At 40.5% G+C, this 21,249-nt stretch overlaps 1 protein-coding gene across 1 annotated transcript in view; it reads right to left on the reverse strand.

Moving 5' to 3' along the window:
* The window catches only part of EXOC6 (exocyst complex component 6), a 141,075-nt gene extending 136,098 nt beyond the window's left edge, over positions 1 to 4,977 (reverse strand). The window contains exon 1 of the mRNA XM_080642157.1: positions 4,711 to 4,977. Within this exon, the coding sequence (XP_080498283.1) occupies positions 4,711 to 4,832 (122 nt within the window). The 5' untranslated portion in view covers positions 4,833 to 4,977. The remainder of the gene's footprint in view (positions 1 to 4,710) is intronic.
* Between the last annotated feature and the right edge of the window lie 16,272 nt (positions 4,978 to 21,249).

Genomic DNA, 21,249 nt, shown 5'->3' on the forward strand with positions numbered 1-21,249 from the left:
AACGAGAGCTAATATTCATTAAGCATTTACAATATATTAGGCAGGCGCTGTGCTAAGCATTTCATATACATTAACCATTTGAGATAAGTTTTATTATAACCCCCATTTCAGAGTTTCAGAAACTAAGGACCAAATCAAACAACTTAATAAAACCTAGGCCTTTGATCTTAACCAATATACTTAATGAAATATGATTTAATAGAAATCTTACATGTTTGAAGATATAAAGAGCAAGAGCATTTTAGAACATCTACAGTTGAATTTGACCAATCATATTTTTTAGTATGTCATCCTAAAATTTTATTGTGTATACAGTTTAGGTTGTGAGTTGCTTTTTTCTTCTTTAAATAAATGTTTTCTGTCATTTCCTAAAGGTATGTTATCTTCATTCCTGAAAACATTGAAGTCAAAGAAATAACAATGTCCTGTTTGCCCTTAAACTGGTAAAACTTCATGGTCAGCTTTTGGAAAAGTGCCCGAGAGAGTCTGTGAATACAAGTGTAAAACAATCATGTTATCATAAAACAATTTCAGAAATGTCTTCTGGTACGTCATCTGTACAATTCCCTTTTCCTCCTATTTTCCCCACCATCTGCAGGGCTTTCTTCGGATATGTCCCCTTTCTCTACCTCCTACTAACTTCACATGCCCTTCAATGTGTCCATGATTTGCTTATCTTGGGCCCAGCTAGAGCAACAAGACACACACTGCAACTTTTGAACCCAAATTGGTTTAGATTTGCTGTAGTTTTGGAACATGTAACTAAGAAGCTAACAATACCCCTGCAGGACCCCAAGAGGCATAATGGCTACGTCCAGGTTGGAGTCTGGATTCACTGGAGAGCAGGTCAAATGGGTGAGGCCTGGCAGCAGGAAGTTCTAGGGTAAATCTGATAAATATTATGAACACTGCTACTGCCCTATCCTAATACCATAGCTGCCATGACTAGTTTATCAGAATCACTCTCAGCATGGGATTCAGACAACCACTACCAATGCACTGGAACTGATGTGCTAGGTGAGACCTATTGACCATCCTTACTCAAAGACGTTGGTAATGTTAAATGAAACTGGTACTAACAGTTTTCTTTAGTGTAGTTCCAAACAGCCATGAAGCTTACCAGGGACAGCCCCATAAAGGGAGGGCCTGATAAGGAACTAAATGTATCTAGGCCAAATGGAGGAACTGGAGTGAAAAATTAGAAAACCTAAAGAAAATGAGAAAATCCCATGGAAATTAGCATACCGTGGTAACGCTATGAAAACAGTGATGCCCAGGGCAAAAGGATGAGGGCAGCAAAACTAACCCCAGACCTCACCTGCTAGTGAGTTTCAGCCTACCCACAATCTGACAGCACAAGATTTTGAATGACCAAAGCAAAGCCATGCTAGTACAATGCAAGCACTAGTAGGAGGCCTTTCTTTATATTTCTCCCTTTTAAATTCATTCACCATCTGCATGGCTAATATCCAATTCCACTGTCCACCCTGGAATGTTTTTCCTCAATTCAATTGCTATAGCTGCCTGCAATGTCTTTAATGGGTATTATATTAGCATCACAAATAAACCATGGAAAAATCCTGGTGCCTCAGATCACCCCTAAAACTATCCTTGAAACATAATATTATGGGCAGTGGTCCCATTTCAACCATAGAATGAAAACAAACACAGGACTTCAGCATCATCTGATTCTTCACTTTTCCACCAAAACAAAAAGAAGGCCAAAGGAGCTTTCCCTGAGAATGTTTGCCTCCAAGAACCCACTGGGGGAGTCAGGCAGGAGACGGGCTGGGAGAAGCTTACTCGGGAGTAGCCAAGTGTGAAGAGTTAGGGGGAATGCAGCCTGGACAGGGTGAAAGAGACTGTGGGCCATTGACTATCCCCAACAACATGACTCCTGGTCTCAGCAACCCCTCATGACTCCTCAGGTGAAGGAGACCCCTTCTCCCAGGTGATCTGTGCAGGTGAGTGTGCCAGGAAGGCGTGCACACACTGTGAAAAAAAGGGCTGTTGGGCCATCCTGACATGACACTGAGCTCTCTGAGCTTCCTTGTTAGAAAAGCAGACCCCACCTGACCCTCATCTGAACAGATTTCCTACCTAAAAAACAAGGGGTGCAGGAAGAGGAAACTAATGGAGTTTAGGATTTTACAATAGAAAATGTTTGGTGAAGCAATGCCTTTCTTCTGTGACAGAAAAACAAACAGAACTATTGGATGTTCTCTCAACCTCAATTCCAAGGTGCAGGGCTTTCCCGGAGACAGTTTCTCTCCTGTATTCCCAAACCCTTCCTCTCAGTGTCCTAACCCCACCCTCACTGTCCATTCCAGGGCCTCGTGACAAGGGCCAGCCAATCCACTCCTGCCAAACCCATTCTCTCTGCCTAGCTACTATGTGCCAGGCACAGTAGATGCTTCTGCAGAGGATCCCAAGATATAAGACCTAGGTGTTCCCCTCAGGAATCTCTTCTCTGATAATGGTTATAATACAAAATCACACACACACACACACACACACACACACACACACACACACACACACACACAGAGCCAAGTGAGTCAAAATGCCCTGGATTCTTTGGGGCTTCAAAGGATGGAATGTTCACATCAGGTGGGGGAATCAGGAGAGGCTTCATAGAAGAAAGACATTTGAGCTGTGCCTTGCAAGATGGGCTGGATTTTGGCAGGCAGGAGGAAGAGCGAAGAATAATAAAGGAAGGGAACCAGTGAGCACCTGGAGGAAGAAAATCTCAGAGCGTATGTCAAACAGGCAACACTCCAGTTTGGCCAAAATGGAAGGCCTGTCTTTATTTTCCAACCCTCCTATTTGGCCACATAAGCTCATGTGTTCCATAAGACCCGTGGAACAGAATAATTGACATTGGACTACTGATGCCATGCATAGGTGTGTGTAGAAAGGCACTGAATGCCAACCTAAGAAGTCTTCATCTAATTAATAATTTTAGCAACAGTTTCAGAAAACCGATTTTGGCTAACAGTGTCCCAGATAAAGGCTTGTTAGGAGCTCTGTGTCTATCCTCCAAAATAGCATTGAGATGTTTTCACAGTAGGCTTTGGAAAAGCGTTCTCCACTCATTTAATAACCTAAACACGAAGCTAACAGTGGGCCCTCCAGGTCCACTGGTGGTGGTGACAGGGTGGCACCTGGGGAAAATATGTCTCCACCTTTGAGGGTGATGCTGGGACAGTGCTGCGACTGCAAATCTACACTGATTTTTTCTCTAGGAAAACCAGGTAAAGATTGGGGATATTTGCCCTAAGAACAGAGGATAGAGCAGATCCAAGAACCTTATAGGATGTCGGGTCCAATGCCAGAGAAAGACTGGCTGATGGTTCCAGGGATGGAAGAAGTCTGTAGATACTGGCCAGAGTGTGAGACCAGGGGAGAGATGAAGAGGGTCAGGGGTTGAGGCCAAGGCTCTGAAGCAGCCGTGGCAGCAGAGGCCAAAGTAACTAACACACGCCCAGGCTCCCTTCACCCCCTGCTCTTGTTTCTCTTTAGACTTCTGACCTAGCCATCAGGCAAATGCACACGTTTTAGAAGGTGCTGGTATAGTATAAAGTATGTTCCATGTGGAAAAAAAAAATTGAGTTTCCCATTAGTAAAAAGCTCTGGTTTCTTCTACTGTTGAATCAGGATATTAAAATTACTTGCCCTTCTCCACATGATGCTCAAAAAAAAAAAAAAATGAAGGTATAAAGACTAATTATAATGAAGTTGTAAGGATTTTGCAACTGACTTACATATTGATAATCCAAGAAACAACCAATATATATCAAAGTTTCCCATGCCTACAACACTACCCCTAGGCCTTTGGAAGAGAATCAAAATATACTTAATGCAAAATCAAATTTGAATACTTGGTAGAAATATGTTGATTTAAACTAGTGAATTTCAAAGCTCCTGGCCCTGGGACCTTTCTGAGAATGAAGAGACAACACCTGCCGAAAAAAACATCTTTTCACTTAATCTACAAATATTAGTCAACAAATATTTATTGACTGTCACTATCACATTCAGTGACTGCCATCCCATTCCCACACTGATTGTCAGATATAGGCAGACAGTCGGAAAGAATTAAATGTTAAAAGGTGCCCTTCTAGCACAAAGAAACATTCTCTATTATTTCAATCCTGTTCTTGAACTCTGCAAATTAATCCCCATATTACCAATGAAGCTATTTTTAAGTCTTAAGTGTAAATTAAAAAATACATATCTGAGAAGTCACCAGATACTTGATCAGAAACAATAGTCTGCATTTTTTTTCTACAACTCACATCCACCAAACATAAATTGGTTTTATTAATATGTCTAATTTTTTTTCATTTTTTTCCATTAAATACTTTTCACTAAGAAGTATTTTAGAGAAAACAATGGAAACTTCATATAAATGAGATGGAATATCTATTTGGAGATGGCATGAGGCCCTTTTAAATCACTTGAAAGTCACTTCTATTTTTTAAACTTGTTGTGATGAATCAGGAAACAAACATAATGCCAAAAAAAGTGGATTACTTATTTATTGTAATTTCTCTAAGGATAAGGAAACTTTGAGATTAGGTGTACACAGAATTGTAACTATTTCTTAAAACTATTTTTATTCTGTTATAGAGAAAAGTGTAAAAAGAAGTGAATAAGACTACCTTATTGCCACTAAGGAAGAAACAATAAATTATATAGGAGCCCTACCTTAAAGTAGCTTCAATGGGTAGCTCAAAGGACTGAATCTCAGCCAGGACGTTCTCGTAGGTTTGATCTGAGTCTTCTTCCAACATTGCTCCACATGCCCCTGATTTTCCAGTTGCAGACATCAGATTTCAAGTGCAATACAGTTGTAATTTATAAAAGAAAGGTAGTTTTCCTTGTAATTATCATAAGGGTTCTCTGTTCAGCCAGAGTAGCTGCAAAACTGAGCTCACTGTCTGACTTCATGCTATCAAAATCCCTGCTTCCAAGAATGTTGCACAGCTGTTGCTGTCCTTTCTCTACTTATAACATTTTACTTATTATTAACCTTGACACAGTTCAGAAAGTTCCTGCCTGATGCTTGCTATATTTACTCACTTGTTTTTCAAAGATAGTAACTACACACTTGGTAGGAATTAAAACCATTTACTATAAAGTTATTAAATGCAGTGGACTCGTTAGGACACATATTTTAATGCTAGAGGCCCAGTGCATAAAATATGTGCACTTAGGGGGGTGGGGGCGGTCACTCATCCTGGCCTGCACCTTCTCACAGTCCGGGAGCCCTCGGTGAGCCTAAGCCAGCAGTCAGACATCCTTAGCACCTCTGTGGAGGCGGAAGAGGCTCCCGCCACCGCCGCTGCACTTGCCAGCCGTGAGCCCGGCTTCTGGCTGAGCAGCGCTCCCCCTGTGGGAGCGCAATGACCACCAGGGGGCAGCTCCTGCATTGAGCATCTGCCCCCTCGTGGTCAGTGCACGTCATGGCAACTGGTCATTCCACCATTGGTCAATTTGCATATTAGCCTTTTATTGTATAGGATCACTTATGCTACTTATATAATTAAAGCCATGCTCCCAGTTATTCCTGCAACTATACCATTGCCCACAAACCCAAGCATGAGGCTTGTCCAGGAAAAATGTAGCATTCCAATAGGATAGGATTTTGAGATAACTGGGCTACTTCCTTGGTTACCCCCTCTCCTTCGCTTCTCCATCCAACTCACTGCTTAATGTTTCTGCATTATAGAACCTTCCCTTCTTTGTCCCCTGTCCAAATGCAAATGCTCCTGTAAGCGGTTAGATTTTAGTAACTTATGCCTCACTGTGAATGAGTTTGCCAGATCCTTTCTGCAGACTAGGTTTCGATGGAGAGGGAGAAGATGCCAGGATATAAAAGGAGACTGGTTGCCCCTAAGAGGAAGAAAAAGTGCAGGAAGTAGAGGCCCAGAATATCAAGGGAAAGTGTGGCCTGCAGCCAGCTCTAAGTACACCTAAAAAATTAGATGGGCACATATTTCCCATTGCCATTTGCCCTAGATCTTCCTCAGCTCTGAGTTTAACGTCAGGTGGGCATTTAAAGAGGTGAGTAGTGATATTCTTCCATATAAACCTGGTGTTTTTTTTTTACAGTTTTTATAAGATTTTTAAATATTGCTCTAAAAAAATGAAGTTCTTTCTCTTAAAAATGTAGCATTCATATAAGGCATAGAAGGCATATGTCATAAATTCACTTCTCCCTGTATCAGACCCTTGCTAGTGCCTCGCTGAGGCACATCCTGCTTCTGTGCCCCCTGACTTTGGTCTTAGCCATGTGACTTCTACTGCCCACTGATATATGAGCTCAAGTGACAGACTGTGAGCTCCAAGCTTAGGCTTTGTAAGGCCTCGCATATTTCTGTTTGCTCTCTTGCACCTCTACCATCACCTAAGAAATCATGCCCTAGCTAGATTCATAGCTAGGAAGGAAGCAGTCATCCCTGCTGACCACAAAACTGCAGGGGGAAGCACATATCCAATCCAGCTGCAGCCTAAAGCAGAGCTGCCCACCACGCCCAGGCTGGATCAGCCATGCCCCAAATGATCTACAGACACAGGAGCAACAATAAGTGATTATTGTTTTCAGCCACTGAATGATGCAGCAATAGCATACCAATGCAGCACCCTGCACGTCAACCCCACCAATAGGCTCAGTTCTTAGCTCCAGCACTCCTCCAGTGCAGCGTGGAAGAAACACAACAGAAGTATGCCTAACACCATTTCCCCCAAGACGAAGTGATGATGCCCTCCCTTAAGACTTGACACAAAACAGTGATTTTCTATCAGGGGTCCTCAAACTTTTTAAACAGGGGGCCAGTTCACTGTCCCTCAGACCGTTGGAGGGCCGGACTATAGTTTTTAAAAAAAAACAACTATGAACAAATTCCTATGCGCACTGCGGGCCCAGGACGAGTTGGCTGCTAAGCAGGATAGGCAGCGGCACCCGGCGGGCCGGATAAATGTCCTCGGTGGGCCGCATGTGGCCCGCGGGCCATAGTTTGAGGATGCCTGTATCTTGTATTAAAGTCATGTATGTGCAAAGCTTTTAATTTACATCAAGTTATCAGATTATTTAAGAACAGAATGTCTATTGGAATCCTACTTGTATTCCTCATAACACTTAACACATTGCCCTATATACAGTGGGTACTCAATAAATGCTTATTCAACAAATGAGTGAATGATTGTGAAAGCTACAAGTTAAGAGCTACCTCTGACTTGTGAGAAAATGTTGGTCCAAATTAGGCAAAAATCTGACAATTCCAGATTGAGTTTATCAGAATCTGAGAATACATAAATGCAAGATGACAAATTACTCTGCTCAGAAGAGAGCTTTGGTCTCATATGCTACATCATAGAGGACAAATTCATAGGTAATGCCACATACCCCTGAACATGTAATAGTGATGACCCAACCTTACATATCACATAGTTAAAAAGCAACAACTGATTCTTCTCCATACATACCCCAAATTTTTATTTTTTTAATTTTCAAACTTACAGAAGAGTTACAAGATGAATACAATGCACGGCCATATACCAGTTGTTAAAAATCTGATTCACCAGTTGTTAAAAAATTTGCCACATTTACTTTCTCTTTTTCTCTCTGCTTATTCAAGGGGATTGTGTAAAGTAGACATATGCTTGTAATATATAGTGAGAAATTTGCATTAATTCAAATAGAGTATGTTTAGAATAATATAACACTATACTACAAAGTAGTATAATAAGCAGATCACAACAGCTTTGACTCCTTGTTCCTACAGAACCCTGTTCTTACGATGCAGCCCTTCATCCTTTTCCGGGACAGTAGTCCCACCAGGAGATTCAAGGCTCTCCAAGCTGTTGGCCTGAGAGCCTCATCTGTTCCTCAGCTCTCCCCACCCCTCCTCTACTCCTATGCTTCACTCTCTGCTCCTCCCACTTCTATTAAGTGAATTTTCTCCCTGCCTCCTACTTTCTTCTAAGCCTCAGAAGACACAGGCAACAACTTCCTGTTTCCACTGCCTAACCAGCATCTTCCTTTTATTCAAAACTTTCCTGGAGTGCTATTTCCTGCCGGAAGTCCACACAGATTGAACGAACAGGAGATGATCTCCTCCCGAAAGTAACATTTAAGAAAAACAACCTTCCCTATCCCGTAATGCTGACAACAAATTCACCAAATAAGGAAAAGAAAAGGAGGAAATGGAAAATTTTTTAAACAGCCATATTCCAAGATGCCCATAAAAGTGAATGGTGTGTGTGATTAGAATGTCCCCTCTGTTCCTCCCAGCTGCAGCTCAAAATGATTGGCTGCTTCCTAGATCAAACCTGACCGCTGTCAGATGGTCAAGTGGCCCTAGGCCAGTGGTTCTTGTCCCTCCCCAACCCCAGGGCAACGTCTGGGGGACATTTTTTATTGCTACAACTGGAGGTGAGTGGTACTGACATCTAGTGGGCAGAGGCGGGAGATGCTGCTGAATGACCTACAATGCACAGCACAACCCCCGGCGATTATCCAGCCCAAAGTGCAAATAGGGCCAAGGCTGGGAATTCCTGCCCTAAGCTGATCTTTGGGACACAGAATCAGGCTATGTGTGGTACTGATAAGGCCCTGTTCCTGGGGCCCCTTTCTGGGCCTCTTTTTTCCTTCTGCGTAGCTGAGTCTATGTCTTACTACTCCGCTAGGAATCTTAGTCCCTCTAGAATTAGAAACCAATGTCTGCGTTTTTAAGTGTTATAGTTTCTTTGAGCCAAACTGATGACATATGCCGGGGAGCAAGATTTCAAATACTCCCCAGCTTCCTTTTTAAGTTTATTAATCGAATAAAACTCGGTCAGTCTTTTACCTTCCTCCCTCACCAAGACTAGAATCCCAGCCTCCTCCCTCTGTACTGGAACCACTAGTAGAAGCATTATGTGCTTGTGTTTCCCTGGCACAGGTGCCCCCTCTGCTGTCTGAGGTCTCTAGAAAACATAGAGCCTGGGGGCAAGGCAGGGGTGGCCAGAAGGTAGGAGGAGGGTACCGAAAGGAGGAGGCCCAACCTGACAATTATAACTTGGTGTTCTCTTATGGTCAGAGCCCTGGTATAGTCTGAGTTTCACCCGCCTACCACTACCTCATACCTTCCTGTGGGAGTAATTCTCTCACATTTATAGGTAGCTCTCATATTTCTATATGTCTCGACGTGTCACTAAAAAAAAAAATCAGTAACCTAGGAATAGAAGAGAATTTCCTAACATAATAAAGGAAATCTGCCCCCCCCCCAAAAAAAAATAAAAACAAACAAACATGCTAACATCTCACTAGTTGAAAAAAATGTCATTGGCCTCCTCAGCTCAGGAAAACATCACTAACTCTATTTAAATTTGACCTGGAAGGCCTAGCCAAGGCAATAAGGCAAGATAAAGAAATAAAACATATGAAGATCAGTAAGAGAAAAGTATTTTTGGATCAACAAACAGAATTAATGATTGAATTTAGCAAGGTCTCCAGATGAAAAAAATTAAATATACATCTATATATTAGTAACAATTAGGAAATGAAATCCAAAATCAATACCATATATCACAGCATCAAAACACATCAAATATCCAGGAATTTTCTAAAAAGCATGCCAGGCATGCTCCACCTCTTGCTCGCCCCTCTTTCGGAAATACTCTTGTTCTGATATCCACTTGGCTCACTCCATCACTTCCTTCAGGACTTTAATCAAAAGTTACCACCTCAAATAAAGTAAAACCTAAACATTATATTTAAAGATGCAAATGCTAATGAATTATAATAAAAACTTTAAAAATATATTACTGCAATAGCAACTAAAAAAAAAGTCATCACCTCAGTGACGCCTTCACTGGAAACAAAATCCAATATTTAAAATCTGATCTGGAATTTTGTATCCCCACCCCACTCCTTTATTTTTATCCCTTAATACTTATCACCTTCAGCATACTGTTCACTTATTTACCTTGTGTATTATTTGTCTATCCTCTTAGGATGCAAGGTTAATGAGGACAAGAAATTTTTTCTGGTTTGTTCACTGATGTATCTCCAGGGCCCAGAACTGTGCCTGGCAAATAGGGAACACACAATAAATATTTGTTGGATGGATGGATGAATAAAAAAGAAACATCAAAATGAGAAAGCAGAAAAACAAATACCTGAATAATTTTAATATGAGAGAGAGAAAAAATAGTACTAGAAAAGAAGGAGTAAAATTGCCAGGAAGGCATCCCAACTATGTATTGAATGATGAATGGGTAAACAACATGTAGCACAAACATGCAGTGGAATATTATTCAGCTTTTAAAAGAAAGGACATCCTGTCTCACGTTCCAACATGGGTGAAGCTTAAGGACAATATATTAAGGGAAATAAATCAGTCACACACACACTCACACACACACACACACTCACACACACACAGTATGATTCCACTTATATGAAGTATCTAAAGTAGTCAAATTCATGGAAACAAAAAGTAGAATGTTGGTTGTCAGGGGTTGAGGGTAGAGCAGAACAGGGAGTTGTTTAATGGGTACAGAGTTTTATAGGGTTTTTTCCTTTATTCTTGAATTTATTGGGACCTTGATTAATAAATTTATATAGGTTTCAGGTGTACAATTCTATAGTACATCATCTGTGTTCACCACCCCAAGTCAAGTCTCCTTCCATCACTATTTATCCCCCTATACATACCTCTTCTACCTGCCCGGAGTATAGAGTTTTAATTTACAAGATGAAAAAGTTCTGGAGATTTATTTCACAACCATGTAAATATACCTAACACCGCTGAACTGCACACTTAAAAATGGTTAACACAGTTAAAAAAAAAATACAAGAAAGGCTCAGAAGAGAACAAAACATCAGTGTAGGAAGAGCACTGGGACTGAGAATTGAAGAATGGATATTTGGAAATTCTAGGATGGTGAGGGCACCCATGGCTAATTCATATGCACAGCAGGTGGGAAAAGGGACCCCTAAAGTAGAAAGAGGCCATGGCCAGGGAAGTGAGTGTGACTGGGGTGGTGAACAAGGGTTGCCACTGGAGACAAGTATGGAGATGCAGAGGTAGCAGAGATTGGGCCCTTACTGTTGTTTTGCTGCTACTGTTACTATACCCACAGCTACTAGCATAATGGCTGGCACAAGTTAAGTGCTCAATAAATATTTGTTCAATAAATAATCTTGACACAGCAGTGCAGTGCTTTGTAAGGAATGGACAACCAATAAATATTTAATCGTGATATCACAGAGTTTGACTTGCAAAGGCTATCTAAAATAAAATAGTTAAAAGTTGTTTTAGTTATATTAGTAGTAGTATTTCAACATTAGATATGGATATTCAGTTAAATTTTAAAATTATAGCATTATTATTTTCAGGAGCCGCACAACGATATGGTTGAAAGTTCGTTTTTAAAAAATATCTATGTTATTCAAAACTGTGATCCAACAGGGCCATTCTATATTTTTTTCTTACCATCTTCAAAATTTAGGATGTAATACTTTATTGTAGAAAGCATTTTGGTCTTTCAATGGATCTGTGTTTCCTCAATAAACTATATTCCTACTGTTCTTTGAGTCATTAAGAAAAGTTTTAAGTGATTAAGAAAATGGTTTATAAAAATCTGTTCTAAATTTCTGATATAACTCATCACATTTTTCTGTTTATAAAGTCATAGAGGATATGGTGTTTTTGTGAATATCATAACATCATTACTGTTACCAGAGCTCTATTCCCCAGAACAGGCTATACATCTCTGAACCCTATACATGCCTTCCCCAAACTTGTTTTCTTATCTGTAACATGGGGGTAATAATAGCATCACCTACCTCATGTGGTCGTTGTGAAGATTACATGACTTTTAAGCATTTATTAGGCACAGCACTCTAGAGAGTGTTCAGCACATGAAGAGCATAAGTAGGAGTTAGCTCTTATAAATACTCATCTTTTAAGGCCATGTTCAAATGCCACCTCCTTGTCGGGGGTGATTTGCTTCTAGCTCCCATAACTCTTTTGAACACACCTTTAGCGAAGATCTATCCCTTGATATTATTGTTTCTGTTATACATTTATCTACCTCCCTGGACAATGAGCAACGAATCTGCCTTATGCCTCTCTAGACTCAAAGCAACCAGCATAATGTTAGGTGACAGTGGGTGTATATGAATGATTGCTGAATGAATGAAAGACTTACATAGGAATGATGGAAATAATGACCCTCTGAAACAAATATCAGTGCTGTTGACGCTTAATAAAATTGGCATTTTCCCAATTCGACAAGAAAATTCTGGATTAGTTGTTTTGTGATTATTTATCTTTGTGCAAATCTGTGGATTCACTAAGAGAAGACAGGATAAAATCTCTCCAACCACCTACACTGTCTGTTTTTCTGAGTTCTCGAACATAATTGCTATAGCAGAAATACCTTCACCAAGTAAATACTTGAATCTTATACCTCTTCTGTTTGTTATATTAGGGTCCTTTGACTGAAAAATTTTAGGGCGCCCTTGTTGATCTTTTCCCAGGTGTAAATCTTAAACATTTTCATCCTGGCCGATACAGAATCAAGTCAACCCTATTGTCAGAGAGCTAGATTATGGTGCTACCTAGTGGTCAGCTTTTGCCACTTATTTTATTGAAAGTGGCTCATGCTCGTCTAGGTTTTCATTTTATCTTTTATATTGGCAATTGTAAAATGTCATTAGAAATCACCAAATATCTTGCTCTTTTTTTTTTTTTCCTAGAATGTTTGGCAACTGTTCTGTGTGTAATTTATCCTCTGTTCATCTAGTTCAGATCTCTTCAGCACAACTGAGAATTTCAAGATATGCTACAAGGCCTATTATCAAGAAGCCAAAGACATCCTTTACTCTCACAGGAAAACCAGCATCTTTACCATTAGAATGCAGGACACTAACTTTTGGGGGCCATGCTATAAAAAGATAGGCTACCGGGTGCCCCATTTGAGTCTGGCAGGCTGCCCACAGCAAGTGCACCCCTCCTTGGCACACATTCCTAAACAATCATTCTCTTTTGCCTCTTTTGAAACCAAACAATTCCCTCCAAAATATGGTTTCAGGCATCAAATAGGAAATAGTACTAAACAAACGGAAATGTTTTGCTTTAAATACCCAAGCCATTTGTTTACATTAAGAAATAGTTTGCATTCAAAGCCCATAATTGAAAAGAAAGATGAATCATCAATCAAAGAGGACTTTATAGATAAGAAATAAGCACTGGCCTGAACAATTGTATTAAACACATAGAACTCTTCTTGGGAGCTTTTGCTGAGTCATTTTTCAGGAAGTGGGCTGTCCAGGGAGATTTACCCTGGAGGAACAATTGACAATATTTTCATATTAATAGCCTCCAGTTAGTTTATTGTTCTCAAAACTTTTGTTAATGAGTATTTTCCTGTTCGGTTAAAAAAGACATTAATCAAAAGACAAAGCCTAATCTGATTTATTTTTATGTATTTTTCTTCTGTAAGTGATATTAAATATATTTAAGAAGTTGTAAAATGTCCTCATTGAGCAAAATATTAAAAAATATTTTGTCCCCAATTGTTTTCTTAAAAGATATGTGCTGTAGTATGTTGAATACATTCATTAGAGTGATTCCAAATATTCATTTTGTAGTCAATTCCCAACAAGGCAGCAGAAATGTTTCTACTTGATGGTTTGGAGCCTCTTCTGCCCAACTCCTCCCGAGATTTCTCTCAGTTATCCCTCAGATAAGGAAGGGACCATCAGTGTGAGCTCCTGGAGACCAACTAAAAGATTAGGCCCTTCACACAAGGGCCCCTGAGAAAATGCTTCTTCAGGATCTCAGAGGAAAGCCAGGGTCAGTGTGTTCCCTGGAGACTCCCTCCCACACACACTTTGGGCCCTGTCCTATCCACAAGCACTGAGCCTCTCTCTCTTAGCTTAGGAATCAGGGTTTGTCACAAGGGGCTGAAGTTACCTGCCAATGGTACTGAAGGAGGTAAACTGTGAAATAAGATCATTGTGTGATGATGATTGCAGTTAGTATAAATAATTATCATGCTTGTTGTCTTGATTTAACACAAATATATTTCTCATCACCTACTGGCACTCCACCCTACCCCTTAAGCCCCCATCGTCCCTGCACCAACTGAAGCCCTGGTGAGAAAGCCTCACTTTGCATGCCCATTGTAGCTTTCCTTCTGTACTAGTGATAAACAATAGTGGTCCCAGATAAACAGTCAGGTACCAAAGCTAAAGTGTCCTTCTGAGTAATGTAGCAGTTGCATGCAGACCCTGGATTTGGACTGCCTAGGTTCAAATCCTATCTCTGCTACTTATTAGCTACTAGAAGCCCAGTGCACGAAATTTGTGCATGGCAGGTTGGGGGGGTGTTCCTCAGCCTAGCCTGCACCCTCTCCAATCTGGAGATGTCCAACCGCCCATTTAGGCCCGATCCCACCGAGATCAAGCTAAACGGGCAGTCGGACATCCCTCTCACAATCCAGGACTGCTGGCTCCCAAATGCTCGCCTGCCTCTGCCTGATTGCCCCTAACCGCTTCTGCCTGCCAGCCTGATCACCCCCTAACCACTCCCCTGCCAGCCTGATTGACGCCTAACTGCTCCCCTGACAGCCCGATTGCCCCCAACTGCCCTCCCCTGCCAGTCTGGTCACCCCTAACTGTCCTCCCTGCAGGCCTGGTCACCCCTAACTGCCCACAACTGCCCTCCCCTGCAGGCCATCTTGTGTCTTGGAGTGACGGTCAATTTGCATATTACTCTTTTATTAGATAGGATGTGACCCTGGGCACTTTTCTGTGCCTGGAGTTTTCTAATCTACATAATAGACAAGCTTCTATCTCATAGATTTGTTGGGGATATTAAACTAATTAATGCAAATAAGGTCTTCAGAACAGTGCCAAGAAATAAAAGGCACTATAGATTCATTTATGTCCTTGTTTAATAAGGAACAGGTTATGAACCACTGAGGATAATGTTTTAAAAAATCAACTGCTTTATAATTTTGTTATGGTAAGATTGTTCTTCTGTTTCTTTTCAAATGGACACATATAGATGTGTCTCTCATGCTCAATGGTCAGAGTTTTGAAAATGTCAGTGACCCATAAAAATATTATGAGACTATGGTGCTCACATACTTATTATAAAGTTATTTCATGTGTACTGATTTTTATGTTTTGTTAATTTACTCATCCATCTTTTAAAAGAAATCAATATATGTAAGAGCTTCGTATGTACCAAGCCCTTGAAAAGTCCACAGGTCAGAGGAGAAATTTCTCTTTTATCCCAAGAGTGGGTGGGATCTGAGAACGAGGTACCTGCAGTCCACACCCAAGATGGCACAGGCCTGCTGGGAGAATTCACCTCTAGATTTGAGGGCCAGGCTTTGAATGCAGATCAGTCTAATGCTAGAGCTCATAACTACTGTGTGATACTGCCTTCCTGGCTCAATGGAGCTTCATAACCCAGGACCATCGCTTTTTACATGAGTCCTAGAACCTTCCATTCTCCAGGCTGTACACTCCTGGAGTTCATTTTTGGGTGAGAAGAAAAGAATATTAGAAAAAGAATCTCAAATCCCTAGGAAAGAACCTCAAAAGGAAAAAAAAAAAAAAAAGGATCTGATTAAATGCACCTTTAGTGGGTATGGTTTTTTTCTGCTTTGACATTCCCCAACCATCATTAAAAAAGGACTCTACTGTGGGGGAAGGTGGAAGCTGAAGTTTTCTTGTGGTTTTTCATCAGATCTCCCTGACTTCTCCTTCTCAGCCTCCTTCCCAGGTTTCTTTTCTAATATGTCCCTTTAATGTAGTTGTTTCCCAGGAAACTGTCCTCAATTTTTTCTTCTTGTGCTAGACTCTTATGAGTTCATCCTCCACTTGTGTGTTGATGGGTCCCAAATCTAGATCTTTAATTGCATTTCTCTCCTAAGCTCCAAACTTTATTTTTAACAATCTACAATAACATCTCTCCCAGAATATCCTGTCCCACTGACATTCAACATATCCAAAACTGAATTCATTAACTTTCTTCTCTGTCTTAGTCCATTTGGGCTGCTCTTACGGATTGCCATACACTGGGTGCTTAATAGCAAACATTTATTTCTCACAGAATGGGAAGTCCAGGATCAAAGCATCAGCAGATTCACTGTCTGGTAAGAGTCTGCATCCTGGTCCAGTAATGGCCATCTTCTCACTGTGTCCTCACATGGTAGAAGGGGCAATGGAACTTTCTGGGGTCTCTTTTTATAAGGACACTAATTTCATTCATGAGGACTCCACCCTCAGGACCTAATCACCTCTCAAAGGCCCCACCTCCAAATACAATCACACTGGGGATTAGGTTTGAGGGTATTCCAACATTCAGTCTATAGCATTCTCTCCCCACTTTAAGCCTGTCTCAATACCAAACACCCACTTACTAATAATGCTATGCCCAACATAGACATTCTTAATCTGCTCTTATTCTCCAGATCAATCTCTGCCTATCTCTGATCCATTAATTCTGAGCCTGGTTACCTCTGGGCCTTTGTAGATGCTGTTCCTTTTGTCTACCTGGTAAACTAATTCTATGTATTTTTTAAAATGTCTCAACACAGACATCTCCCTTCTCAAAGCCACCTTAGGTCCTGAATTTTACTTCACATAGGACATAATTTAGGTAGAGGACATATATATTTTATTTCCAATACTAAGCTATGAATTCTTTGAAGACCACCTCTGGCCCTGATTCACCTTCAGAGTTTTCAGAGCACTTAGTACAAGATGTCTTATATAGACCTCCTCAATAAATGTTTGCTAAAATAATCAATTAATCAGTGTAGTAAAAAGGAGCCAGTGTGTTTTAGAGTGGTGAATTATTTCTTCCTCCACTCATTCTTTACCTTCAAATTTCCCATTACCTACAATCACTTTTCTAGATTGGCCATCACTCAGAAATTTTGATGTTGTAAAAACACTCTATCTCACAAAACATTTTGGGGTATATTAAGTTCACAAGACCTGACGCAATCTGTCCCCTTACAAGGACATCTATCATAGACTAAAAACTGAGCGAATGACTAATGTGAATTCCTTCACTTCAAACACACGATGATAAAAAGAAAAGTTTCCATTTATATCAGGTTTTACAGGGTTATGGTTCAATAGGTGATCTGTATGCTTCCTTTTTACTTCTAAACACATGTGTTCCTTTGTTACTCAGGAAGCAATTATCATGTAGCCATGGAAATCAACAAGTGCAAAGGAAATGTTGCAGGGGAATAGTGAAGCCAACCAACTCAACTCCACAAAAGTTGGTCACATCCTAAAGTAATTAAAATACAACCATCCAAAAGCTCTTAGATGAAGTGTTAATAGGTGCTTGGTATTTTGACAGTAACTGTATAGAATGTGAACACATTTTTAAAATCCTAAAGCATTTATAAAATGTAATATATTATCAAGACGAATGAACAAATATTTATTGAATGATTACTATGAACTAGGCCCTTTCACATACATTTTATTATCTCAAATAGCCCTATGGAATAGCTATTTTTAGTATCTGTTCTACAGATAAAAATAATAATAACTTGTCCAGACATTAGTGAAAGATAGCGCTTGAAGGACATGCTCTCTCCATCAATCAAAATGCATCTTAGAGATAAATGATATCTGGATCCTATGGCCTGAGTTTCAAGAGGGAGTCCACACAGAACCACCTCCCAACCAACTTTCCACATTTGTAAGATTCAACGGCTTCTCTGCTTAAATATGCCTACAATTCATAGCCTTAAGGTAGACTTGTGATTTGGAGATTTAAGATACCTCAGTAACAGGAAAGATAAAGACTATAAATTGTTTTCTTTTATAAGTCATAAACATTACATAAGTAAAATTCTGACACAATGGACAATCTTATTATTATCTTCTTCTTATCATAGATTTTGTAATGTCAAAATTGTTGTAGGTTCTGTAAAAGATCCAGAAGAAATATGTAACAAGATAAATTAACAGGAATTATGTTAAGCTTTAAGTCACAGAGAAGAGACTACAGTGGCCTTTGTTTGTCCATGTGAAAGAGTCCAGATATGGACCAACACAGTCTAGGGCTGATATAGCAACTCCATAAAGTCATGAGACACCAAGACTGCTTCTATATGTCTGCTTTTTAGCGAGTGGCTTCCATACATACTCAAGGTCATCTCCGGAAACAAAAACACTGCTGGAGCTCCAGCCACCAAGTCCTCAATTCAGGCAGCAAAAAGGGTATGGACCAGCTGTGTGTTTCCCTTACTTAGTAATTATTCTGGAAGTTCCACCAAGCAACATCTGCTTTTATCTCATTGGTCAGGACTTAGTCACATGGCCAATCTATCTGTACATGAAGCTGAGAAGGATAGTCTTTATTTGGTCACAGTGTCATTTTGAATGTAGTAAGATTCCATTACTAAGGAAGAATGAAAAGAATGGGAAAGGATATAGGGGAGGTTCCTACCTTTGTAGCCACGGAGGTAAAGAGGCAGAGAGACAGCAGAGCCCAGACAAAAGACCAAGATCTTCAAAATGGAAAAACTGGGTTTGAATCTCAGCTTTGATATTTACCAAATATGGCAGAAGTGGGATCAGCTACAAGGTAGTTTGGATCGGGGTGGTAATAATGGAGATGATGAGAAGTAGTCATATTTTTAATATATTTTGAAAGATTTATTAATGAATTAGAATGTGAGGTGTTAAAGAGTTAGGGTGATGCCAAGATTTGTTTGTTTGTTTGTTTGTTTGAGCAATTGAAAGAATGAAGTTGCCACCAACTGAGAAGGGCAACATTATGGGAATTTTTCTGGATGAAAGTGGGCAATCAAATTCTCAGATATTTGTTTAGATATCCAAGTGGAGACATTACCTTGGAAGCTGGGTGTATGGTCTGGAACACAGGGAACTGGCACAGACTGGAGATATAAATTTAGAAGTAATATATAACATTTAAAGCCCTGAGATTGGGTGAGATTGAGGTAGTAAATATAAATGGAAAAGAGAAGAGATCCTAGGACTGAATGAATCCTAGAGCACTCCAACAGAGAGAGATCAAGGAAACTAAAAGAACCAAGCAAGAAGAATGAGAAGCAATGAGGTGGATGAAAAATCAGGGGTTCGTGGGAACCAGGTAAGGGAAATATTTATAACAGAAGAGAGTGACTGTTTCAGATGCTACTGATAGGTCAAGTAAGATGAGGACTGAAAATCAACCACTGGATTTGCTGTGGTTGCCTTATAAGAGTAGTTTCAGTGGATAGTGGTAGTTAAGGAAGAAGAACTGAGAGAACTGGAGACAGCAAAAAGATACAACTTTTTTGAGGAATGTTGCTATAAAGGAAAGGAGAGAAACATGGGGAAGGGTAAATTGCAAGGAGAAGAGGGATCAAAAGAGATCTGGGTTTGGGGAGATTATGTTGTTGTTTTTTATGATGGGAGAATGCTTATATGGTACTGGGAAAGAGAGGGGGAAATTCATGACGTAATAGAGAGAGCAGGGGTACCTGCAGCACTACACTTGACTGATTGGGCAGGTGGAGATGTTCGCCTTTGTAAAGAGTGTGGAGAGTTCACCTAGAAGAACAGGAGGGAAGGCAGAGTCTATGAGCCCAGATGCTGGTAGGTGGGTAGATGTGGTTGCGGGAGCTTGCGGAAGTTTTCTTCTGATGGCTCCCATTTTCTCAGTATATAGGGAGCACAGTCTTCCAGTAGCGTGAACAATGCATGGCCTAGGGAAATACAGTATGATTGCTGGGCAGCTTGAAGGTTCCACTAGAGATGAGTAATCAGAAATGTAAAACAAGACTAGTCAGCTTGGTAGTATGCTTTTTTTTTTCAGCTTAGTTCAACCATGTAAATGATGTAGGGGAAAGTTGAGTTTAACAAAGGTTATAGTGTAGCCAAGTCAGTCAACAAAATGAGAGAGGCACAAGGGAGGTATGAGTATATTCAATAGCGTTATTAAAACGTTTGACCACAGATGTAAACTGAGTAAGGAAGTGAGGACGTGAAAGGAGTGAGGGGCAACGAAAATATACTTGAAATCAATGGATTTTAGGTTTCAATGGAGTTAAAGGATTATTGGAGTTGTCGACATAAGAGTGTCCAAACTGTAGAGAATTTTTACAAAAATGTGTTTGAGCCAAACAGAGGATACACCTGGCAGCAAGACCTCAACAGACTGAGATAAATACTACCAAAAACAACAGTTTGCAGTTTCTTTTATGTATTTGAAATTAGGAAGGGAATTTAAGAAAGATGACATCAGGGGTCCTAAAACTTTTTAAACAGGGAGCCAGTTCACTGTCCCTCAGACGGTTGGAGGGCCGAACTATAGTTTAAAAAAAAACTATGAACAAATTCCTATGCGCACTGCGGGCCCGGGACGAGTCGGCAGCTAAGCAAGACAGGCAGCGGCACCCAGCGGGCCGTAGTTTGAGGACCCCTGGATTACATGAAGGTGGGAGAAAGCCAGACAATGATTGGATTACAGGATAATTAAGATTGTGTGCTCTCTTGCATGCTTTAGAATGAGGGGTTTGAAAGCAGAGCAGTTTGAAGGTGTATTAACCCAGAGTCACAAAAACAATGGACAAGGCTTGCTTAAGGCAAAGATAAGGCTTTTAGTAAAGAAGTTATATTCCTGTGACATGACTACCTACCATGACCTGCCCAGTTAGGAATTCATGATCAGATAGATCCCCCTGTGAGGTTACTTTCCATAGAAATCTACCCCCTTTTTTTCATCCACAAGTTCACAGAGTATTTGTATGTCCACTAACAAAAAAGCCTGAAATTCTTAAATCTAAGCCTTGATGGTGACCAAAGATGCTAGAATAGGGGCTTGCCCATGTGAGTTCCCCCACTCACCCACCCCAAAGTAAACAAGCCAGCCTCCTCCCTCTCAATCACTGACCTGATACAGAGAGAGAGTGACCTCATAATGTGGCATGATTCAGTCCTGTTCCTGGATTCCAGATTTTCATAGACTTCCAGCCATTTCCTGCAAATAACAAAGTTGAGATTCCAGTGGGCTCTCTGACATGGCAGAATGCCAGGTCAGCCAAACAATCTCTTGTTTCTCCAGCCTGAAGAGAATTGAACATCAGACCTCAGGCACTCTATTGTGTTAGACAATTTCCGAGGCAAGGCCACATCTGTTTTGCAAGTGGCTCATCAAAGCTGTTCCACCAGCAGCAATAGTACTCGTTCTCAGTCCCACT

The sequence above is a fragment of the Plecotus auritus genome, assembly GCF_963455305.1.
Source record: "Plecotus auritus genome assembly, chromosome: 9".
Classification (NCBI taxonomy): domain Eukaryota; kingdom Metazoa; phylum Chordata; class Mammalia; order Chiroptera; family Vespertilionidae; genus Plecotus; species Plecotus auritus.